The sequence below is a fragment of the Gymnodraco acuticeps genome, unplaced genomic scaffold (assembly GCF_902827175.1).
Source record: "Gymnodraco acuticeps unplaced genomic scaffold, fGymAcu1.1, whole genome shotgun sequence".
NCBI classification, from domain to species: Eukaryota; Metazoa; Chordata; class Actinopteri; order Perciformes; family Bathydraconidae; genus Gymnodraco; species Gymnodraco acuticeps.
This window is the reverse complement of record NW_022991064.1, coordinates 43,748-69,693: the sequence shown is the minus strand read 5'-3', so window position 1 is coordinate 69,693 and position 25,946 is coordinate 43,748. Positions and strand designations below refer to the sequence as shown.

The 25,946-nt window shown below is 40.8% G+C and overlaps 1 protein-coding gene across 2 annotated transcripts; it reads left to right on the top strand.

Moving 5' to 3' along the window:
- The first annotated feature begins 1,535 nt into the window (after nt 1–1,535).
- LOC117559958 (low density lipoprotein receptor adapter protein 1-B-like) lies at nt 1,536–25,591 on the top strand. Of its 2 annotated transcripts, XM_034236694.1 has the most exons (10): nt 1,536–1,781; nt 12,194–12,336; nt 13,878–13,990; nt 15,407–15,521; nt 17,669–17,741; nt 17,957–18,052; nt 18,421–18,548; nt 21,101–21,135; nt 21,405–21,436; nt 24,825–25,591. In XM_034236694.1, the coding sequence occupies exons 1-10, from the start codon at nt 1,697–1,699 to the stop codon at nt 24,869–24,871; spliced, it is 867 nt and encodes a 288-aa protein (XP_034092585.1). In that variant the 5' UTR covers nt 1,536–1,696; the 3' UTR covers nt 24,872–25,591. The 2 variants fall into 2 exon arrangements, with proteins under 2 accessions (XP_034092585.1, XP_034092584.1); XM_034236693.1 differs by lacking the exon at nt 21,405–21,436.
- Nucleotides 25,592–25,946: the final 355 nt, after the last annotated feature.

Sequence of the window (25,946 nt, the reverse complement as noted above, 5' to 3'; positions counted from 1 at the left end):
CAAGATTCAGAGGTGGAAGTAGTACTCAGATCTTGTTGAGTAAAAGTATAAGTACTCAGATCTTGTTGAGTAAAAGTAGAAGTACCAGAGTGTAGGAATTCAAAATGTTACTCAAGTAAGAGTACAGAAGTATTATCATCAAAATATAGTGAAAGTAGCGACAGTAAAAGTAGTCGTTGTGCAGTTTGGTCCATTTCAGAATAATATATATATGTTTTATAATGATTGATCATGAAAGTGTTCTCAAAGCTGGTGAAGGTGCAGCTAGTCTGAATGACTTTGTATACTGCTTGTGAATTTACTCCAGGTGGAACTAAAGTCTGATTTAACACTTGGTTATATTTCACATCATTCATCCACATCTGTGAAGTAACTAAAGGTATTAAATACATGTAGTGGAGTAAAAGTACACCATTTACCTCTGAACTGTAGTGGAGTAGAAGTACAAAGAAGCATACATTGAAATACTCAAGTAAAGCACAAGTACTTCAGAATGGTACTTGAGTAAATGTACTTTGTTACATTACACCACTGGCAAGATACGATGCTTTTAATCAAGAGTTAACTACGAGAAAATAACATTTGGGTAAGGGTTGTCAAACAAAGACACAATAAAATGACCTTGTGAGACAGTTAGATATTAATTATAATTCACCACATTGCATCAATTCAGAATGTGTTTGTACTTTAATATAGCCAACATTTCCAGTATTCATTTCATCTCGTTGTAGCAAGGAAGTTAGATAACTACTGTTGACATCATTTATCTAAAACCATGTTGTTGCTCCAGCAGTGTTTCAAATCAGAAAAACATGTGGTTTCATGACGCCTTCAAGTGCTCCCTGTAAATACCATTACTTCGTAAGAAATACACAAACATGTGGCTTTAGGGTACATATTTTCAGCTGCTCAGTGCCAACAAAATAACGCAATACAAGCCCTATTCAGAAAAAATGGCATCTGAAGCTTTAAGACAGAACATAGAAACACATTTAAACAAATAAATAACAGGAAATGTTTTTATTTATTTATTAATGATGTAGCTGTACTGGCTGCCAACAACTAAAAATACAAAATCTCAAAAAGTATGCTGCATTCAGGTGCAATAAAAAACAGATTCCTGATATAATTGTCAACAAATTGGATGCAATAGCAAGTTGCCCAAACGCTTAAACACACTATGAAGGAACTAAGCCAGTATATTTGAAGTTTTCAAGACTTATCCGAGCAGCGTTATTCCACAAACACATGTAATATGACTATACATTTTGTCTTCTTAGTAAGTGTTAATGTTGATGTAAAGCACTTCGAATTGCCTCTCTCTGTGTCTAAAAATGTGCTATATAAATAAACGTACCTTACCTTACGTATAACAAACTGATAGAAAGGTATACAAATAAATAAATGAAAAAACAGATAATTACATAAGTAGATGAAAATGAATGTTTCCTGGTATTTCTTTGAAGCCGATGTCACTTTTTGTACGCGCTGAGTTCAACAATTTACCTAATGTCCCATTGAACCCAAACGCATCAGGAGTCTTCTTGTCGGGTGGGCTGGTAAACATCGGTATTTCTGACAGCACTGGAAGGCACCACAAGTCCATCCTTGCCATCAGCAATCTGCTTAAAAAGCATTTATCCTGTGAGGCTCCAGCAGCAAACTTCACCGACTCTCTGCACAACAACACGCCGACATGGATGCCCTAAAGTCGGCCGGGAGAGCCATCATCCGGAGCCCGAGTATGGCGAAACAGTCCTGGACTGCTGGCAGACACAGAAGTAAGAATTGTTGGTTGACTTCAGAGGCAAACGCAGAAATTATACACTTTTTGCTACATTTCCTCGTCTCACCGTGCTTAAATTGACTTGTGCTCGCTGCGTTGTACTTCAATTAACACAATAAGGGAAGTTCAACGTTACATTTGAGTGAACACTTTACCAAAGTTAAGCGTTTTGTGTCAAAAGTTGTGTTTTCAGTGTCTGGATGTAGCAGAAACGTTACAAAATGACGTGTTTTTAATTTGCGCTAAAACAATAGTATTTTAATTTTAGCGTTGTATTTTTCTTCTGTTTAAATTCAAATCTGTTCATTTAGGAGATTGAGTAAGCCTGTTTGTTTGCAATGCGGTTAAGCCTGTGACAGGAATTTCCACAAAATAAATGTTATTTTGAAATTAGGCAAACAAAGTAGACCACAAAATGACATACAATCCAAATATCGTGATTTTTTTAAAATTGTAAATATTCGATGTTATCTCACTCTCAATAGGATAAGTGCCTAGTGCTGCATTCATTGCCATCTTATTTAGCTGACTAAAGCACTTTTTTGGATTTGTGGATAATCCAAATCTCCCAGAATTCCTTATTTTTTCCCATCCATAGTCCCAGAGAAAGTGCAGAGGTCAAGGTCATTACTCAAACCTACAGTGAATTTGCTCAAGAGCCCTTCAGCAGGTCAGGAGCTCGCTCACTGCAACAGAACATGAAACTCTGGTGCCCATTGTAGGACTCAAGGGCCACTTTGTGAACTAAATCTCACTTGATCCTGGCTGTAAAGTTCTGTTGGTGGGGGGGACTGGGGGGCTTAAGGAGCTCCCATGCCTGTAACCAAGAGGAAAAGCCAAGAATGCTGAGAGTCAGTCAGTGCAAGGCTCCTGTTGGCTGGAGATCAAGCTGGTCTGTTTTAAATTCCATCGGGGAGGCCAATATAAAGCATATATGATCATTAGAGAGTTCAGGGGGGATTACATACATATCTCAGGATATTATACGTAACCCTAGCTCACCTGGAAGAGTTGCAATGCCTCAGGAATTTGAGATTCACTCTTGAAGACAGATATGGTCCCAGTGTATTTGTCTTTTCACGGATAAGGGTGAGATTTGTATGTACGCAGAAACCAGTGAAAACATGTAGTGTTCTGTCTAAATGTGATCCATGACACTGGAAACTCCCTGAAATATATTTACAGCAGGTTTGAACCGTGTCCCGTTTAAATGCTCCACAGTAAACAATCAGGAAATACATATCCGACAACCTATGTCGATCCCTTTTTATTATGAAGCTACACAGAATCATAGGCATATAAATCAGGGGTGCATTTACAATGATATTAATTATCGATCAAGCTTTTGGTATAAAAAGGTCAGAAAATAGTAAAACAATTTAAATTCCAGTTCCTAAAGATCCAAGGCGATGTCTTGAAATGTTTATTGACAACAAAAAAACAAAGATATTCAGTTAAAGGTCCCATGTCATGGCCATTTCTACTGATCATAATTCCATTGTTGAGGTCTACTAGAATAGATTTAAATTGTTCAATGTTCCAAACTCACATTGGTTTCTCATCCAGCATCTCTGTATAGTATGTGTATTCACTCTCTGTCCTAAACGGCTTGTTGGAGCTCCTGTCCCCCTGTCTGCGAGACAGCGAGACACAGCGAAACCCAGCCCGAAAGACACACACCCGCAGCCTGGCTGGGAGTTTGTGTGTGTGCCCAGGCTGAGTTCCGCGGTGTCTCGCTGTCTCGCAGACCCCACACCAGTGAGCCAGCTCACACTGTCTCGCTCCTCGTAGCAGCGAGCCTCGCTCTATTAGTCAAATATTATTATAGCTCTTATTTAAATCTCAAACTTAACACATGTAGGAGTTTTAAACCAGCTTGTGAAATGTTGATCTAGTTTTTAGTTTCCATGAGGTATTTCTTCCTTTTTAACCGGGCTCCGACCCTGATTATTAGTGGAATTAAAAGCTCCCTGTAAACGCAGCTAGTGACCTACTTGTTGTAAGTAGTGTAGATTACCAGGGGCCTCGTTTATAAAGCTTTGCGTAGGATTCACGTGGGACAAAGCAAATACCCACACAAATATTCCAATTTATAAAATACTGCACACGCACGTCCTACGCCGGTTTCCCTTTTTATAAATCAACTCGAAATGCGACGCAGCTTTTGCAGGCTTCACGTAACGCCCATATCTGCCTATAAATAGTCAAATAAACGGCCCGTATTAATATTCATTTTGACTGACTGCATGAAGAAGATCGCAGGAAATGACTAGGGCTGTACCCGAATATTCGTTCGTTGGAGTAGCCTACTATTCGGGTTTCAATTTCGTTATTCGGATATTCATTTTTTTTGGCAGCTGCACTGCGGCTGCCAAATAGAATTTATTGAAAACTCCAATATTAACGTAAGAGCTTGTGCCTCTTCGGGGGGTGCTAACACTTAATCTTAAACGTTATCGTTTACTTTCTCCATCTTTATAATGTAGATATGACTTTTTGTCCATTAATCTCCATCACGTTGTTTCCATAGCAACAACAACTTCCTGTCAACAGCGCTAACTCTCCTTCAAAATAAAAGCATGAAAATAGGAAGCCAAGCCAAATTACACTTAAGACATATACAACTGCAACGAAAGTAACAAACACAATGCAATATCCTTTTCAATTTCAAAGAACACAAATTGGGTTGTATACATTAACAAATAACTATAAAACAACAATACTGTAGAATAACAAAATGAATGCCGTGAATAAACCGAAATACACGTGTTGAAGCGGTTCGCTGCTGATTACTACGCCCCCCGCGCGGGCCGAATATTCGCTGTTGATTACTACCGAATATCCGGAGCCCGAAAAATGGTCTTCGGGGCAGCCCTAGAAATGACGACAGAACAGCTAAAAAAGACATCTCACACCGTGTCAGATTTTGGTTCTTTTGGGGAGGTGGAGACAAATCACATTGTTTGGTGGATGCAGTTTTTTACCAAAATAAATAAATAAAGAAGTGGTCTGAAAAAAGTTAACGACAAAAAAAATACATCTAGCCTTCCGTAGGCAGTTTGTCAGTGTGTTTGTGCCGGGGACAGGAGACCCCCCCCCCCCCCCCTCCTTGATGAGAAACTGTAAGAAATGATCGGGGAATCCCTCCGGTGTGGAGTCATGACGACTGGATCTGAATTATTTGTTTGTATTTGGTGGTTTGTGTTCCAGCTTTCGATCAGCTGTGTGCAGCGTCTCCACTGCAGCCTGTGCGTCTCAACGCAGCAACTCTATATCCACCAGTTAAAGGAAATACAACTAATGTGTTGTGTTATATCAGCTGTACAATTTACCACATGGTGTTCTTAGTTTCCACACCTCCTGTGTTTTACGAGCGACTTATCAAGTCTTGGCGAATGGCATAAAACACGATTAAAGATGATAGTATATAAACCCATGCTCGTCTACAACCTATAGAAATGCAAAACGGCGTCAATTTAAAGTAATTCTGTCCTTCTGTTTACCGCATCATTTATGAGAATACATTTGTTAACAAGAGAACATAATCGAGGGGTGATCAATAACATTTCCGTATATATTTATTTCTCCATATGTTTTTGTGAGCACGGAGGAGTCTCAAACACGCGTTTGTTAAATCATTTTAAGATTGGCTTTAATCAATTTGTGAAAATGAATTCTTCATATGTGATAAATGAGAGCTAACATTTTATTTATGGTATTATTTCCACATATTCTCTCCATATTTGAAGTGTTTGGGTCCAAACACCAAACAGATCATTGCAGCATTACCCATAATCCCCTCTGTTTCAGCCCTGTTTCCAAAGTGCTGATTCTCTGTCTGTTACTTTAGATGAAAATAAGGAGCCCCTCCCCACGCCCCTCTGAGAGACATTTGGTTACAAAGAACTCAATGGTGCTCTAGGAGGAGATTCAGGTGATAAGGGGGGGGGGGGGGGTTACCTTGGTTGCTGATTGGCTAATGGTTACACAAGACAAAACATCGTTATGACATCATAAAGTGGCCAAAATCTGATCAGCTCATTTTCAGACAGGTTTTTATAGAAATGGATCAGGACAAAAAGAGAGAGAATCTTTGTTCCTGAAACTTTCAGAGTCTCTTTCCACAGAGGGGACACATGTTGATGTAGAAGAGACATGAAGAAGAGGGGACACATGTTGATGTAGAAGAGACATGAAGAAGAGTGGACACATGTTGATGTGGAAGAGACATGAAGAAGAGGGGACACATGTTGATGCAGAGGAGACATGGAGAAGAGGGGACACATGTTGATGTAGAAGAGACATGAAGAAGTGGATTTTGCATAATAGATTACTTTTAATGGATAAGCTAAAAGTAGCTCTATAGGCCTTAGCTCTGTATTTCTGCTTACACTTTGTGAGCAGAAACCCATTCAATCCTATGGGGACTGCCCTGTATTCAAACAGAGAAAACCTCCACACTTCTCTGCTCTTATTGCCCAGCTTCTGTCGCCCTAGACGACCCTCACCGGCACCCTGCCAATCCTCCCTTCAAAATAGGGATGGATTGTATAGAAGTCTGAGAAAATGACCCTACTTTTCACCTGATTTATTAAGTTAGTAAACATTTTCCTACTGTGTTTGTGGCACAATCGCTAGTTTCAATACAGCATGATGTTAATTTGGGAAAATCCGGTCCCATTTTAGAGTTAAATAGACGATAAAGCAGGTTATACCTTGTTGTGGCTTCCTTAGGTGCTTTCACACCTGGGATTTTGCGTTCACACCTAAAAGATCTGGAACTAGAACTTTTTTTCGGGAACCTTTTCAGTCCCTGCTAGAGAGTTCCAATTTCTGATTGGCTGGGCGAATTACAAACCACGCCCTGTAAAACTCTGAAAAGTTTTGTGAAGCCGCCATTTTATTTGCTCGCATTATTAGCATTAGCCCAGCGCACCAACGGAGAGACTAACTTATGGCAACACAAAAGAAAACATGGGAGCGGTGGAGAAGAAGAGGTGTCGGCGTTCTGGCGATTTACTCGGAAGGCTTCAGGGTGGCAGTATACGCCGTGAAGTGGTTAGCGGCCTGCCAGTAAACCCAAAGCAGAAGAAGAAGTGACGTCAGTGGCTTCATTTGCGTAATCCTCCCTCAGGGAACTTACTCTGGTGTGAACACGATTTACGATAGTTCCGGAACTAAAGATTTCCGGGAGACTAAGTTCCGGGAACTATTCGTGGGAAAAGTACTTGGTGTGAAAGCGCCTCTTGCGATTGACGTTTTTTTTTAAATCATGATTTTAATTGTATCATTTCTAGTATACGGGTCACATTGTGAGTACAGATGTGGGAAGATGTATTGCTAGGCTTACTGTAAAGAAGTGGGGCTCCTCACAAATAAATTATACAAACACTTTCTCTGCAGCTGCTATGAGAGAAACAGAAAACCGTTTACTTTTTTTATTGGGTTGGCAGCTGTGAAAAAGCAAGTGACCTTTAATTTTATTTGTTGATTGTTTGTTTTGTGGAGTTAAACAAACAATCACTAGGACGAACACGTCGTAAACTTTGGTCTCATTTGGATAAAATCAACACATGAAATGCACCACTTCTCTCGAGGAGCAACACGAATGCTGCTGAAGTAAGGGAAATAAAACTAACATTACATATTTCTCTTTCTTTCAGTCTTTATTTCGAACAGATTACAAAATAACAAATGTGAAAAACAAAATACCGTATTGTTATAATACAGTATTTATCCACATTCATGGTAATATTTGTATATTCAACAAAAAAACTAAAAATGTCTTCATATTAATAATAATAATAAATCATATGTGTCCTAAAGGGAGTAGGAGGAAGCAAATGCTTATTAATTCCCACCCCTTACTTGATCAATGAGTGTCCTTTAAATCATTATGCAAGTTATTCCTACATACATTTATACATACATATATACAATAATTTCTCATCTTCAATCACCTTTCTTCATTCTCATATTTTTCCAAAAAAGTGTTTCTGTACATCCTTTTAAACTGAATTATGCTTGTGCTTTGTTTTAACTTTGTTTTAATCACCCCACAGATTGTTAAACTCATACTTCTCACAGTTGTTCTGACCTTGAGTTGTTTAAAATGTAGATTTCCTCTCAAATTATATATATATAATCTCCCTTTTGTTAAGGATAAGTTGGTTGCTCATAAGTCCATATACTAACTTAATCATGGAAGTTAGTCTTCTAGGATGTCTGCTTTGTTTATTTGTCCCATCAACAGTACAGCCTGATAACTTGAGGCTAAATTCCTCCCAAATGTTTATAATTTAGCTCCAGCTGCAGAGACTTCCAGACCAACACGCTATCTTTATTTATTTTTTCCTCCATTAGTAGAAACACACTCCCATGAATTTGGATTAACCTGATTTTTGAGCTGTGTGCGTTTTTAGATCAGCGGAGTTGAAAGAAAAGTGAAATGGTGACAGAAGTTGTTTCCTTTGTTTGTTCTAAATGTTATTTGGCTGTGAGTCCTGGAGTGCTCGTGAGTTTTAGGGCCACAGTTGGTGGTTTCCACAGTGATTCAGTGTTTGGTGTAGACGCACAAATCAGCCAGGATGTGGATTGTTGGTCAGTTGGACACTTTTGTCTCAGCACTTTGTTGTCGAGGTGTTCGAAGGCTTTGATTCATGAACGTACCCTCCTCTATTACACTTGTTCACACTAGTAGCGACAAAGCAACAAGCTAAGCTACATGTCATTTATAATGGAAGCTGGTGACAGGAAGCTACAAACTGGTGCTGTGTGACGATACAAATCAAATGTAGCTGGCCTTAACTTTTTTTCTGTGCTCCAATGGAAAAGCATCAATGTTTTTTGTTTTGTTTCACCGTCCTCTTTTCTCTCCCCTCAATACCCATTTTGTACCCAACTGTAAATCGAACAAAAAACTATTTTACCGTTAGTTTGTTCCCAGTTCTATTCTTTCTTCTTCTCTCCATTAGCATGAGCATTGGCTTTTCTTCCTAGGGTCCTCACACACACAAAACATACATAAAACAAAACCGCTCATCATGTCATGCAGTGCTGTATGAAGTGAAAAACTAAAATGGTCATCCAATTTTAACTACATTAAAAACACTTCAATGGTGACTTTACAACAACGTACCTGGTTATGTTTGTCCATTTTGTCGCTCATTGAAAATGCCATTTATTCTGTGGTTTTGTTTTATATTTCTTTCCTCCTTTATCAGTTTGTATCCTCTTGTTTCTCACACCCAGTGAGTAATCTCCCACACTAGCAGATGGTGAGGTCAGCGTGTGTTTACAGCAGGTCAGATGGGTTTTCTTGGGCTCAGTTCACACGTGCCCAGCTGTTTTCTTTGAGGTGTCACTGGGAAGATCCTATCTGTACTCTCTCTGTTTTTCTCATATTGATCTTTAAGTGCTGTCCTTCTACATTACTATAGTTCTTAAGGGTTTGGTTGAGCAGTCTGTAAAACCTGCATGAATCCTGCTTGAGTCTGCCTTATGCCCCGGCCACACGAGGACGAAAACGGTCGTTTGCGTTACTGTTCAGTGTCATATAGAGCGTTCGGCCACACGAGGACGACAGAATACGGCACTAAACCACTGCGGAAACGATAACGGGTCCCAAGGTGGATAGAACGGCATACGCAACGCTCTGGGGGGTCCAACGGCTCCGTGTGTGCGCCCTATACGATCATTTTCTGATAATGAGGCAATAGCCCCGCCTCTCCCCACCTCTGCTGCTCACCCCCGCGTCAAAGTAAACTGCACACTGAATTCAGATTATTTATCTTTCTCTCGATATGGACATAAACGCGAGTGAAGTCTTTCTGACAGGACAGAGACACCTCTCAAACTACCTAAACTAGTTATAAATATGTTTATTTTTACTGTCGGCCGGATCACTCATTACTGGATCAGCTGCTGCATGAGACAGACACTGACGCTGTCCGAAGAGAGGGAGGAAAAAGAGAGGCTCCGTGTATTTTATTATTATATTATATAGATTCGTTATTCATTTGTTTTAAAGCTCAATAAATAACAAAGAAGACCTTTGACCGGCACTTTTATGATTTTGTCGGAAGATTTAAACTTTAATACACGTTGACTGGGGAAAAACTCTGCCCGGTTCCCTCGGCCCCCACCGCGGAGAATAAACAGAAGGGCAACCATGACAACCATGCTTCTTCGCTGCTTTTGTGGAGGAAGTTACAGCGCCACGTACAGGCTCCTGCATATGTACTGCAGCTTCTCCAGCGGTTGGAGCTAAACGGAGCGGTCTCGTGTGGACAGACACTATCCGGTGAATATTGCATGTGGACGGAAGCTTTTTTGCAATTGCGTTAATCCTATGCGTTTAGCCGTTTTCGTCCTCGTGTGGCCGGGGCATTAAAGACCTGTTAAAGAATTAAGCTATTTTTGCTTAAATGGAAAGTTTTTGCGGGTAATGACGTTTGTTATTTGTTGGTTCAAGTTGTTTGATGCTGTATCGGAAGCATTTTTGCATTGGATGGCCAACAACGTCTAAAGTCTAATTTATCCGTGTGTAAGCAAGCACCTTTTTTAAAAACCTGTAAAGCCTAAACAATCCCGAGTAAGGGAATTTAATAATTCACGTCGTAAATCGTTCAAGAAAAGACGTTGTTACAAAATCAATACAAAATATACAGTATATATAATCATTGACTTTGAGATAAAGGAGAAATGCAGAAATGTTAGCTACATTTCAGATTTCAAGACTCATTTCTGCAGCACCGCCATGATCATAAGGTTCATATTTGGGGTTTTAAGTCAGATGTATTAAAAAGCTAGGTTATGACCGGCCCGTAGGCCACAACAGGAAAACAGAGAGAGACGTTCGAGGGTTCCAAAAACCACGGCACTTTTATTGTGATCGTTCCACACACAACACGGAAACGAGAGGATGGGCGAGGGGAAAGGATCACGGTGAGAGTCCTCCTGCAGCAGGCTTGGAGAGAGTCACGAAGGCCGTGTGACTCCGGGCAGCTGGGCTTAAGTAGCACCTCGGCTCCGGCCAGGTGGCCCCGGTCATGCTGATTGTCTCCTCAGCTCCACCCCCATCGCAGGACCTGCAACACACCTGCACACTCACAGGCCCCAAGCTCTGGGGCCGTCACAGTTTCTCATTACATTTGGTACAGAACAAGCATGGCTGTATCCTCTTAGTCATGTTCTGATATACATCTCTCAAGGCTTTTACAGAACAGACGGACATATGTATGCATGTTTTTAATGCAGCGTTATGAATTTCAATGAGTTGCCTCCAAAACTGTGACAATTTAAATGGAGGGTTCTTTTACAGAGTTGCATGTTTTGTTGTGTGGAGAGTTTTAAGAATGAAAGTGATTCAAATATTTCAAATATCCCTTTTTTAAAAGACTCTTCTTTCAGCTGCATTGCTCCTTCCTTTATAGGCTGTGTGAGCGCGTGTCTGCATGAGTGTGTGGTATGCACGACATCCCAGAGGAGCTGAATGCTAGGAGGATTGACTTCTAGGTAATGGGGATGTTTTCCTTGCCTTCCCTAACCCCGCTCCCCTCCCTTCTTTCTCTGAGGAAATCTCTGTAAACACAGCCAGAGGGTCAGGGCCGGCCGGCTGCATACAAAAGCTGATAAGAAATCACATGGAGATAGCAGCTGTTCCTCCACCAGCTACAGTCTTTACATTACATTACATTTAGCTGAGGCTTTTATCCAAAGCGACTTACAATAAGTCCATTCGACCAACAAGATACAACCTTGAAGAAAACAGAATCATATAAGTACATCAGGTTTCATAGAGCCAAAACATTTCAAGTGCTACTCAACTGGCTTTAGATAAGCCAGTCCTTTATTAGTGTATAAGTGCTCGTATTTACACTCCTCTATTTGAAGTGAACGTGACAGTGTGCTAACTTTAAGTCTTTGAAGGCAGGAGTTGAGAGCCTCGTGTACTTTAAAGAGCGACATATGGCCTAGTTCTGATGTGTTATGATGTGAAAAACACACGTTCCTCTTATCACATGTACGTCAGAGTCGATGTAAACTCTCTCCTAACTCCTTCCCTTTTGATTGTCAAGCCCCATAAGTTGCTTTGGAGTTATAATATTGACTTCACATAGAACCTCTGACCTAGAAACCCTGTTTTGCGTCCACTTCGGGGAAAGAGCAGATGAAATGTCTCAACTTTTAGTTCATCGGCTTTTTACATTTCGTCTGATTTGTGTTTTTCCTCGAGCTCTTTGAATGTTATTTATGTTGGAACATGAAGCGGAATGTCTCTGTGAAACTCTTAACAAATATTTGATGTTTTCAACGACACAAAAATCTGACTATCAAACGTTTTCCTGTTGATCTATTTATTGACCCACTTTTCCCTTTTAAAAAAAAAATGTTTCTTCTCTGCAGAGCTTCCAGAAAACTGGACCGACACAAGGGAGACCATTGTTGAGGGCATGACCTTTAACCTCCGTCACCTTGGCATGACACTAGTGGACCAGCCTAAAGGAGAGGAGCTGTCGGTGGCCGCAGTGAAGAGGATCGTGGCCACGGTGAGAGTCTGACGGCCTGTCCACACGGCGGCGTGCGTTGGAGCTTCAACGCAGCTTCCCATTCACTTTGAGTGGGGTGACGTCACGCTTTGCCGAACTGCATTGTGGTTCCGTCGCTTCGCTTTGCCTCCGTTGCTCGCTTCAAAAGTTGAGAACAATTCAACTTTTCAAGCTTCTACAGAAGTGTCAGCCAATTAAATCATATGCCACTACAAGCGCTAGCCAATCAAACCACGTGCTTGTGTGTCCGGGGCGGGAGATTCATGTGATTGGTTGTTGGTCGCGCTCCAGACATGCCCACCGGCAAGCTTCAACGCACGCTGCCGCGTGGACGTACCGTGAGGAACCATAACTGTTCAGGATGTCAAACAGTCACCAGGACTACTGCTTTCTTTATTAATCTTTTAAAAGCACAAGACATGCTTTGATTTCTTTATTACTTTGTTGGAACACTGTCACCGTGAAAACAACACTTTTCTGAAATGTCTTTTATTAATGAAATGGGAAATAAAATGTCATGTAATCATGTCAATCACAATTTAAAAGTTATCCACTCAAATTGTAGAATTGACAAACTTCCAAAGGAGCATATTTTTGGTTGAAATAAAGAAGTACATTTGGCAACAAACTGTACCTAAAGTTCCTGCAAATGAATGCAAGCTCCCATCTGCTGCTGTAATGTGGGATAAGAGTTTATTCTCCCATCGGATGCCATTAAAATAAGGTTAAAAAAAGACATTGCATAATTAAAAGAGCTTAGTACTTGAAGGAATAGTAATAAGTATAGATTGTTTCTAGTAATCACTTCCCTAGACGCTGTATGAGGTTTTCTATCGAATGGTGTTGAATAAATGCCTTTCAGTGCAATAAGACGGACTGGACGTGTTCTAAATCGTCCTAAAATAAGCATTATTATCAATTATCCTCCTGTGAAGTTATTTGTTTTGCATATTTGTACACTTGTTCTCAAGAAGTAGATGGATTTCTATGAATAAAGAAGTGGCTACAAGGCACGCTCCAGGCCCTATTATGCTTTCCTAAAGCGCGTAATATAAGTTTTTCTGCTTGTAAATGGTCTGAAAAGGCTTAAATCCCAAAGTTCCCACTCTTCGATTGTGGTCCTTTGTTCACTTCTGCGACATAGTGACATCACTACGTAACAATTGTGCTTTTATTGGCTACGACCAACACATTGTACGTGATGGGCTAAGCGGCGGGACATCTCTAAGCTGGTTGACCAATCACAACAGAGCCGGCCAGCTAACCAATCAGAATAGACTGGGCTCTGGTTTCAGACGGAGGGTGAGAAGAGGTGCTGCAGCACAGGCAGTATGAGAACAATACAGAGCTTTTTGAACATTAAAGCATGGAGACATGTCAGAGTGGAGACACTTAACTAAAATATGAAAATGAGCAGAATAGGGCCCCTTTAACTCGTCATCAGTCCGCACATTTTGTGGATCAGATTGGTTTTAAAGCTACTGTTTGTACTGAACACACTACCTGCTATTAAACAAAGTGTCCTCTTGTATCTGTACTAGGCTAAAGCGATGGGGAAGAAGCCTCAGAAGGTCGCTCTGAAGATCTCCCCTCAGGGAATCCTCCTGTTCGACAGCCTGTCCAATAAACAGCTGGAAAACGTCTCCATATACAGGTAGGTTAAAAACAACAGGTGCTTTTCAAATGAACGTCCAATTAACAGTGTTTTTTTTAAACAATATGTTGATTAAATGTCATTCTTTTAAACCACATAGTTACACAAACTTAGATAACAAATGTGAAAAACAGAGGCAAAGACAAGACATCATTTTAATTTTTTTTGTACATAGTCACAGCAGTTTAAGAAGTACTTTACTTTTCCTTTCCAGGGTGTTCGCGGGGTCTTAAAAAGTATTCAAAGTTGATAAATCAATTTAGCGAAAATGAAGGCTATTAAACGGCATTTTCCAAGGTTTTACATTTTGTAGCTTGTTTTCAATAAGTGTATAAATTGTCCAAAGAGGTTGTATTCTACAGTGTGCCTGAATGTAATCATTGCGTAGGTGTGTAGTGTGATTCTGTGTAGTTTATTTATGGCATCCCGTTGGGTTTGACGTCATCTGAACAGGACATGTATAGACATTTTTATTGATTGGGATAAACCCCTTGAGATGCAGCATCTCGTTTTCAAGGGGGTCCCGACAATAGCAACAACTTACAGACGTACATAAACAAAAAGACAAAATGCAAAACATGACACACAAGACAAACCACATACAGTCTGTTAAGTGAAATTCAAGCAATGCACACAATCATTACAATTTGAGACAGTCGAGCAAATCAGTTTCATCAATATCAGTTTCATTAATAACAAGTACAGACCAGTTGAAAGTGAGATAACAATGCATGTTTAAACATACCCAATGATGCAAGAGATCTGATAGCAGCAGGTAAAGTATTCCAGTCTGTTGGGGCTTTGAACATGAACGCTCTTCTGCCAATCAATGTTTTTGCAGAGGGGACAGAGAAATACATCTGAACAGAATGTCTAACTTGATGATTTGGTGAGTAAGGTACAAAATACTGCTTTAAATAAGATAGTTAAGATAAATACATTTTAAATATCGCACGCTCACTGCTTGATAGCACGAAGGTCCGTTTACGCCGGTTGATAAACAACATCGTTATGGGGAAATGCAAGTTTGCGTCCAAATGGTTGGAAGATAAGGAGGAAGGACAATCAATACTGTATATAGTCAATGTGAGGTAAAGTGTGTCGCCAAGGTAACCGGTTAGAACTGGCGATGAGGTCTTAAAATGTATGGAAAGGGTCTTAAAAGGGATTACATGTGACTTCAGGATTCCTGCATAGACCCTGCTTTCAACCAGATCGCTCTCATGGGTTCCCATTGTTACTTCTTAGCATGTTTGACACATTCCCTAACAGTTGAGTAAACGAGCCCCAACAGTGTTGCACTTCTTAAGCTTAATACACGTTCACAACCTTTTTAAATACCTTGTCATGGAGTCGATGTGTTGCACGTGTTGTGAACTCTCTGTCCTAATGTTTGCTGTTCCTCTAACCTCACAGAATATCCTACTGCACCGTGGACAAACTGAACGATAAAGTGTTTGCTTACATCGCTCAAAACACCCTCAATGGGACCCTGGAGTGCCACGCCTACCTCTGCTCCAAGAGGAAAGTGGTGAGTTGTTTGATACAGAATCGGTTTTTAGGTTTAATATATGACGAGTATAAATCAAAGTCAAAATCAGTGATTTGATCTGCATTACTTTCGTTTTAACTTCTATCTTTTTAAGAGTTGTTTTAAGGGGATTTAAACCTCTCGTCATGGTTGGGTGTGTTATCTAATCTAAGTTTACTTTGTGGTCCGTTAAAAAGACCTATAACACCCAGCATGTTCCTAACTGTGAGTGGACAGAAGCAACATGTATCCCTCTTTTCTTCAGTGCCTCTCTTACCTCATTCACACCAACGCAACTCCGGTTCAAGCTCCGTGCTAGAGCTTTTCAGGTTCAGAACCGGTTCTTCGGTTTAGCTCCGGCTCTTTTCACATCGCCCAGAGTCCGACTGGTGCTGCGTCATTGCGTCATCGTTTGCGTCATGACGTAACCGTTTGCGTGCCTGCTTCATAAAGCCAAACCGCGCGGAAACCCCTCACAGCTGACACCGACAACAACAACAATGGCCGATTGTGCTCCAGCTTCCTCTGTACCTCTTCGGAAGACCAGATTCCCAGTAGGTAGCTGGTCTCTTCAGTGGACCACTGCTGCTTGTTAAGTTTCTCCATCGTTGTGTACAAACTGGATACAACGCTGGCTTTTTGTTGTTGTTCAGGAGTTGATCCCGCCCCTGCCCCCGCCTCGACGTAAGCGTGACGTATGTGGTGCTTTTGCTCTGGCCGGACAATTTTTTGGTGCTTGAAATGAACCGGATTCCGGAGCTAAGAGGCTGCTCCGATGCGGTGTGAACAGGAAAACCCAGTGCTTTTCAAGCTCCAGCTCCGAACCGGCAGATGAGGTATCTGACACTGTAGCTCCTCTTTCTCATGGTCCATACTGAAGAGGACATCTGAGAAGTCTCGCTCTCCAAACGTCTGTCATCTTCCTGCCTGCTGGAAAACTGAAGGGCACTTTTCCTCTCATCTTACGCGCTTCCACACTCATCCCCTCCTCTCCCAGAATAACATGATACTTCCTTAATACTGCATCCTGGTTATGGAGACAGTTGTCATGTCCTCTGCTAAATCAGTCCCAGCACTGATGACTTGTATATGATTGTTGAGCGTGCTTTCCTACTAATATAAGTATAGTAAATAAAGTGTTATCAGATTGAAGTACATTCTCCATCTGTTTAATATAGCATTACCTACTGTCGATGGCGGTCAGCAAAGGTGTCATGCCACGCTCCTCTTCTTCACATCCCCCGCACACGTCTCCGAACAATGGGAGACCGAGCCTTCTGCTCATTCGCCCCGCGCCTCTGGAACTCCCTCCCAGATCAGCTGAGATCTGCCCCTTCCACCGAGGTCTTCAAAACCGGCCTTAAGACCCTCTTCTTTCGGCAGGCCTTCCAATAAACTTTGAGCATGGTACACCTGGAGTATTGCCATTTTTATCGCTATCTCCAACTTTTACTTTTGTACTCTATTTTTTTTTTTTTTTTTTTGATTTCTTATTATTATTACAATTATTTGTTTAATCTCTCAAAGTGTATCAATATCCCTTGTTGTGAAGCACTTCGAGATTTGTCTTGGCAGATGAGAAGCGCCATATAAATTAAATTTATTTATTTATTTATTTACGCTTGAGAAGTCCCCCCTCCCTTTTTTGAAGAGAGATGTTGTTGTTGTATTGAGCTTGCAATAAAAAAGGTCAACTAACAAGAACTTTTGAATAAAAAAAGGCAATTTGCACAACAAGAAAACACACCATGCAAAGTATATATGTATAAAAACATTGTCCAAAAAAAGTAAGCTGAGTAAAACGTGAGCTGAAAAGAAAAATATACACCTTCCCTACTCGTTGTAATGAACCCAAACAATGTGTTTCATAGTTTTACGTTCTCTCTCTATGGTATATGGTAGGCCTTACATGTCTAATGTTCTAATCAGGTATTTAGATTTAAGGTTAATCCCATTTTAATGCGCCATTTCTTTTACAGACCTGCCACTCTGATCCCTCTCAATTAGCTAAAATCCCATGTTTAATCAATTCAAACATCACACCTATCATTGTTCTCTGTCAGGCCATATCAAACGGAGGTTCACAGGGCTTGGTAAACACCTATAAGCCTTGGTGTGTAACAAAGTGTGTGTGTTGTGTTCCCCAGGCTCAGGCTGTGGCTCTGACGGTAGCTCAGGCCTTCACTATAGCGTTTGAACTCTGGCAGGTGGCCAAAGAAGGTAGGAGCCAAACTCACCACCCTTCAAGTTCTGGAAATCACGCACGCACGCACGCACGCACAGCTGCACTGTGTGTGTTGGAGTTGTCTTATCAGCATCTGACACTGTTTATGTTTGTACCGAGTCGGCCTTGATGATTCGAGGGCGCCGATATCTGCTTCTAGGCTGCAATCAGCACGTTTGTGTCATTTCTGTGCATCTGTTTTCTGATCTAGAGAAAGGGAAACGGGCGAAGTCTGGTTCAGCCGGAGAGGCCAGCAGCAGCTCCCACTCAGAAAGATCCAACAGCTTGGGGAGCCTGAAGGGGACAGGTACAACAAAAAAGTGTTTGACATGTTTTAACTGTTTAGCCTCTTCCCCACTGAACAAAAAACCCACCAACATCTGGCTTATGTGCATTAATGGAGAGGTTATAATGGACATTAGTTCCCGGATCAGTGTCTTGGTTGTAGTCATGGGTATTTATCAGCTCAAGATCCAATCAGCTGTGATTGAAACACAACACCCATCTGCAAACACCAATGTTCCCGCTTTATCCGGTGTGATGATATACATGCATATTAACATTTAGCAGGGATTTAAACACTCATTGTATCTTATTAAACTCTTCTTGAAGCCACCAAACTCCAGTGACAGAAACACTCCAACTAATGGGCTGTCCTTCCTTCACCTCATGTAGATGTGGCCACAGACAACCTGTTGGACTTTGAGGACAGTGTGCATGTGACGGTGGAGATCAATGGGAATATAGAGGAGGATCAGCTGGATAACCACCGGCCGTCTGAGACCAACAACAACCCCAACTTGGTAAGACCCTCCGTGTTGCACCTATTGTTGGGAAAAGATTGTCCTATAGGCCCATACCTTTGACCCAGTGTATCAGTTTGTACAATGAGCACCTCCGACCTTGGCTCTGTACTCTGTGTGTTGTCTCCCTGTTCCTGCCTGTTGGCGTCAGCTGATAGAGGTGTTGTTAGAGCCAGTATTTCGTTTTATAAGAAAGGCCACCTAATTGTGACGTCTGTAGTCAACACACCATAAAAGACTACAATTCCAACGGCACTCTAAAGAGACAGAGATGGGCAGCAACCTGCTAGAAAGACGCCGTCGAGGAACAGTTTTTAACCGTCCAATTACCCTTTAAGTTATATTACATTACATTACATGTCACTTGTTAGACGCTTTTATCCAAAGCGACTTACTGTGGGCAATCCCCACAGGAGCAATTTGGGGTGAAGTGTCTCAGGGACACAACGACATGCTGACTGCAGTGGGGTTTGAACCTGTGACCCCCTGATCCGAGCACCAACGCACTAACCCACTGCACCACAGCCTCCCTCCAGCCTTATATAAGCATGATCAAGAAAGAAATAATACCTAAGTTGTTTGTTATTTTATTTGTTGTAACCATTGCCAAGGCCTCTTTTCTTTGTTGCATGTGTAAAAGTTTGTTATTTTATTCGCATAATATCATCCAAACCATCGGAGGCCAAGCAACTCTTAAACAAGTTAAAAATGTCTGTTTTAAGGCGTCTAGTGGCTTGGTAGAAAAACAAGGAAGGAAGCCACGATGGGTGTTATGGTGCTTTGCCTGTTTTATCTTGTTATGCACAACGTTGATGATTCTCTCAGAACCAGCTAAATACATGGGTCTGGGGTAGAGATCTTCAGAATTGGTTTGGCAACTGCTGTGTCAACTCGTGGCTCAGCACTTGTCTTGTGAATTCTCCGGCCGAAGCTCCAAATAAACCGTCAGTTTGCCATCAAAGTTCCTGCTCTCCTCGTGTCTCTGAGTTTCGTCTCCATTGCTTCAGAAGTTTCCATCACACCTGGCAGGTTCATCTGTTTGAGATTAGGATCCCATGTGACTTCCACCATTTTAATTTTACATATAAACACATGGACGGTTTATGTGGTAAATGTATTATCTTTGATTCACACACACAAGGGGGGGGGAGTTTTTCTTGTACGATGTGAGGGTCTTAGGACAGAGGGTGTCATATTCTGTAAGGCAAGGCAATTTATTTGTATAGCACAATTCCTACAGTAATGCAATTCAAAGTGCTTTACAGGATCAAACACAATACATTGAGAAGAAATACAAAACACACAAAATAATGAATTAAAAGAAAGAAAACCATGTTTAACAGTTCGAAAATTAGAACATTTAAATTTGAAAAGCCATATTAAAAAGAAATGTTTTTAGACCTGATTTAAATGATTCTAAAGTGCTAGCCATTCTCAGATGTTCTGGGAGTTTGTTCCGCATTAGGAGCATAGATGCAGAAGGCTGCTTTCCCACGCTTTGATCTCACACATGGAACAGTGAGCTAGCCTGCGCCTGAAGACCTAAGGGGTCTGCTGGGTTCGTACCACTGAAGGAGGTCCTTGATATATTTGGGTCCTAGCCCGTTTAGTGCTTTATATGTGTGCATTAAAATCTTAAAGTCAATTCTCTCACTAACTGGAAGCCAATGCAGTGATCTCAGCACTGGAGTGATGTGATCTGTTTTCTCTGTCCGTGTTAAGATTCTGGCAGCAGCATTTTGAATTAGTTGGAGTTTACGGAGTGATTTTTTTGTGAGGCCTGTGAAGATGCTGTTGCAGTAGTCAAGCTTGCTAAAAACAAATGCATGGACAAGTTTTTCAAGGTCTTGCTTGGACATAAGGTCTTTAATACGCGAGATATTTTTTAGATGGTAGTAGGCTGATCTGTTGATTGCCCTGATGTGGCTGTTAAAATTGAGGTCAGAGTCTAAAATGATACCTAAGTTTCTTGCTTGACTTTTCGGTTCGAGTAATAGTGATTCCAGGTGTGCAGAGACTTTCATTCTTTCTTCTTTGGTTCCAAAAACAATTACTTCGGGTTTTTTTGTGTTGAGCTGTAAGAAATTAAGGCACATCCAGTCATGTATTTGTTTTAGACATGTGATCAATAAATCAGTCGGACCGTATTCATCTATGGAAAGTGATATGTAGATTTGGGTGTCATCTGCGTAATTATGATAAGAAATGTTGTTATTTCTAATTATTTGAGCAAGTGGCTGTACAAACTGTAAAGCCCAAATGTACAATTTGTGATATTGGGCTGTATAAATAACATTTTATTTGACTGAAATTGATTTGTGTCTTTTGATCTAGGAAAATATCTCCATCTCAAATCATACATTTGAAAAATAATGTTTGATTTTTCTGTAGAAAATGTTCCGTTTTGAGATTTGGAACCCATACAACTCAGGCCAAGTGTTACAAATGGATCTCTTGATGTCTCTTGATATCAACATATGCAGCTGAAAATAGCATGAAATCGTTCACTGGGTGAATCTTAAGTAACATTTCTCTCCTTTTTTTTCTTCCAGGAACTAGAAGATGGTTTGGATGAAGCTTTTTCCAAGTAAGATATTTCTCTCAGTAGTTGTATTATTAAGTGAAATCAATCCTAGTGAATTCTTTATGCTGTTTAGAATAAAATTACCAATCCCCAACTCTGTCTGGTTTAATCCTCAGTGTACTTTAGGTCCCTCTCTTACTGCTTAGCGTTACAGCGCCACTTAGTGCTGATTCCTGTGTACTGCAGAAAACAAATTATGACTATTAAATGAGAAATACTTTTGTAGCTTAATTTCAAACTGTCCTCAATCTATTGTGTGTTTGTGTCTCCAGCCGTGCTCTGGATAGCTATGGTTCATGTCCAGGTAAAGTTGAGCTGTTACAAGCCTTACCTAGTGAAGTAGTGCTAATTACTAACCTACCTGTAACCCATTTCATTCAATCACACACAAACCCAATATCCTAGTAATGTTAGCAATAGCTTCCTGTGGCATTTGTTTCCTTCGTGATAGAATATTTGTCAACAAATAGAGCTTAGTTCCTTGTCCCTTTTCATCTCATTTCACCAACAATTGCTCTTCTATCCTGACATCTATCTTAAAAGTCTGTTTGTGTTTCTGAAATGTTACTCCTCTAAAAACACAAGGTATTGAATGCTGTGTTGTGAAAGTATGGCAGTATCAAACATTTTATCCCACGATTCGAGAACTGAACGTCTTGGAGTAATCCTGTTGACCTCCAGACAGATTTAGCATATATTATGATAATGATGATTCAACTTATTGTCATTACGTAGTACAGGTACTATGTAACAAAACGGTTTCTCTGCATTTGACCCATCCTAGTGTTAGGAGCAGTGGGCTGCCATTATTTACGGCGCCCGGGGAACGTTGCCTTGCTCAGGGACACCTCGGTAGCACTTGGTCTTTCCGGGACTTGAACTAGTGACCTTCCAGTTGCCAAGCCAAGTCCCTATCGACTTCGCCACCACCGCCCACCATTTTCTTTGTGTGATTATTATCCCAGAGAAGATAGACGGTGTGCAGCCAAACCTAGGTATCTTAATTAAGAGAAATCTAGGCTTTAGTGGCACAATATGTCTTGGAAGCTGCTCTGGAGGAAGTATTGGAATCACAACTTGGCCCACACTTTAAGCGGAGGAACAGCAGCTATTGTAGCTTAGTGAGGTCAGGGCTGAAGTCAAAATAAAAAGTGGTAACTAAATTCAGTCATACCAACACATGCTTTTATTTGGAAAGCTTATTAACTAGCTTAAGTGATTTCATTTATTAGTATTTAGACTTTAACAGAGATTAAACCATGTCGTTGTTTTGCAAGTCACACATAAGTCAAGTGTTTGCACATCCTAAGCTATGCTATGTCATAATGCAACTCCTTGTGCCCATTTGTATAGCATTAACAATAAAAAAAATCTATGGAAATAAATTGTTATGTTGCACAAAAGTCATCGGTGTAAAAGTCCAGGTCAAGTCGCAAGTCTTGTTTGATTTTGTGAAGTCTAATATCCTCAAATGTATGTAAACGAAGCCAATTAAAGACACAACTATGAGATTCGAAACTTTCACAAGTGTGAAATATGTAAAAGTGCATATATATTCTAAAATGATTATCTAAAACAAGCAAAATGCAAATATGTTGAAGATAAACACCAGCGTTTTCATCAATATGTTATAGGTCTCAGATATATACAGAACCTGTCTCTGATTGGCTGAAACACCAAACAGATCATTGCAGCATCCCATAATCCCCTCTGTTTCAGCCCTGTTTCCAAAGTGCTGATTCTCTGTCTGTTACTTTAGATGAAAATAAGGAGCCCCTCCCCACGCCCCTCTGAGAGATATTTGGTTACAAAGAACTCAATGGTGCTCTAGGAGGAGATTCAGGTGATAAGGTGGGGGGGGGGGGTTACCTTGGTTGCTGATTGGCTAATGGTTACACAAGACAAAACATCGTTATGACATCATAAAGTGGCCAAAATCTGATCAGCTCATTTTCAGACAGGTTTTTATAGAAATGGATCAAAAAGAGAGAGAATCTTTGTTCCTGAAACTTTCAGAGTCTTTTTCCACAGAGGGGACACATGTTGATGTAGAAGAGACATGAAGAAGAGGGGACACATGTTGATGTAGAAGAGACATGAAGAAGAGGGGACACATGTTGATGTAGAAGAGACATGAAGAAGAGGGGACACATGTTGATGTAGAAGAGACATGAAGAAGAGGGGACACATGTTGATGTAGAAGAGACATGAAGAAGAGGGGACACATGTTGATGTATAAGAGACATGAAGAAGAGGGGACACATGTTGATGTAGAAGAGACATGAAGAAGAGGGGACACATGTTGATGTAGAAGAGACATGAAGAAGAGGGGACACATGTTGATGTAGAAGAGACATGGAGAAGAGGGAACACATGTTGATGTAGAAGAGACATGGAGAAGAGGGAACACATGTTGATGTAGAAGAGACATGAAGAAGAGGGGACACATGTTGATGTAGAAGAGACATGAAGAAGAGGCCTGAAGAAGAGGGGACACATGTTGATGTAGAAGAGACATGGAGAAGAGGGCACACATGTTGATGTAGAAGAGACATGAAGAAGAGGGGACACATGTTGATGTAGAAGAGACATGAAGAAGAGGGGACACATGTTGATGTAGAAGAGACATGAAGAAGAGGGGACATATGTTGATGTAGAAGAGACATGAAGAAGAGGGGACACATGGTTGATGTAGAAGAGACATGAAGAAGAGGGGACACATGTTGATGAAGAAGAGGGGACACATGTTGATGTAGAAGAGACATGAAGAAGAGGGGACACATGTTGATGTAGAAGAGACATGAAGAAGAGGGGACACATGTTGATGTAGAAGAGACATGAAGAAGAGGGGACACATGTTGATGTATAAGAGACATGAAGAAGAGGGGACACATGTTGATGTAGAAGAGACATGAAGAAGAGGGGACACATGTTGATGTAGAAGAGACATGAAGAAGAGGGGACACATGTTGATGTAGAAGAGACATGGAGAAGAGGGGAACACATGTTGATGTAGAAGAGACATGAAGAAGAGGGGACACATGTTGATGTAGAAGAGACATGAAGAAGAGGGGACACATGTTGATGTAGAAGAGACATGAAGAAGAGGGGACATATGTTGATGTAGAAGAGACATGAAGAAGAGGGGACACATGTTGATGTAGAAGAGACATGAAGAAGAGGGGACACATGTTGATGAAGAAGAGGGGACACATGTTGATGTAGAAGAGACATGAAGAAGAGGGGACACATGTTGATGAAGAAGAGACATGAAGAAGAGGGGACACATGTTGATGTAGAAGAGACATGAAGAAGAGGGGACACATGTTGATGTAGAAGAGACATGAAGAAGAGGGGACACATGTTGATGTAGAAGAGACATGAAGAAGAGGGGACACATGTTGATGTAGAAGAGACATGAAGAAGAGGGGACACATGTTGATGTAGAAGAGACATGGAGAAGAGGGAACACATGTTGATGTAGAAGAGACATGAAGAAGAGGGGACACATGTTGATGTAGAAGAGACATGAAGAAGAGGGGACACATGTTGATGTAGAAGAGACATGAAGAAGAGGGGACAGATGTTGATGTAGAAGAGACATGAACAAGTGGATTTTGCATAATAGGTGACCTTTAACAAAAGTGGAACAAAGGTCCCATATTCACTCCTTGATGTGTGTTCCTCCTCAGACTGGCAGTGTCGCGTACTAACCCCCAGGTCCTGGACATTGGGGTGACTTCCCAGGATTTGCTCAGTGAACCCGACTGGGACAGAACAAACGGAAACATTCCCAACAACCTCAGCCCATTCGGGGACGATAACTTCGGCTTCTGACGACAACACACCAGCGAGAAAGAGAGAGAGATGACAACCGAGGGGAGGAGGGGGTCTTTACGTCTTCCTGAGAACTAACAAGGCATCACTGTGTATTTAAGATAAGCCCACAGGAAGTCCATAAGGGAATAAGTGTCGAGATAAGAGTTGGTTTCTCACCTTGTCGTCTTCACATGGACAATTCTTCCCTTCTCCGTGGCACCAAAGCGATAATATCATCCTCTCTGCACACTGCAAACATCCATACAATTGTTATCACCAATCACTTCATGTCCTTTTTTGGTTGCTTTTTGGCTTTATAATCATGCATTTAGTTATAATTTATAGATTTGTAATTATTTTTCTATGGATGAAGAGTATGATTTAACTTAGTTTATATGTACAGATTCGTATCAACAGGCCTTAATAACAGCAGGACAATCAGCCACACTTCTTTCAGTAACAGTGGATGTAGTTAATGAGAGGATTTGATCTACTACTGTTGTATTTATGAACTCGTTCAACATGTTGCAGGCGGTTCTGTTGTGTTCAAGGTTATCAGATTCTCTTGTTGCCATTTAATGTGCGTTTTAATCTACCAGCGTTATACAGAAATAAAATATATATATTCATGAATAATAAATTGACTCTTTTGGTATAATTATGTAATTTTTTTACAATACATTGACGACATTCACACACTGCAGCTATTTAGAATACGAAACATATTGTTGTTGCATCACATTAGTAGTAGTAGTAGTAGTAGTAGTAGAACCTTTATTTACCCTGGAAAATCAATTAAGAACAAATTCTTATTTACAATGATGACCTGACAGGAGGCAAAGGCTTCCTGAGGGGATGGGGTTTGGGAGGAAAACAAATAAAAAGACAGACTCCGGGCACTACAGAACCCAGGAGACAACACAAACACATAGAGCAAAGATGACAGTTAAACATATACAAACAATAAAACAATATTGCTGTGGTTCAATCAGTCA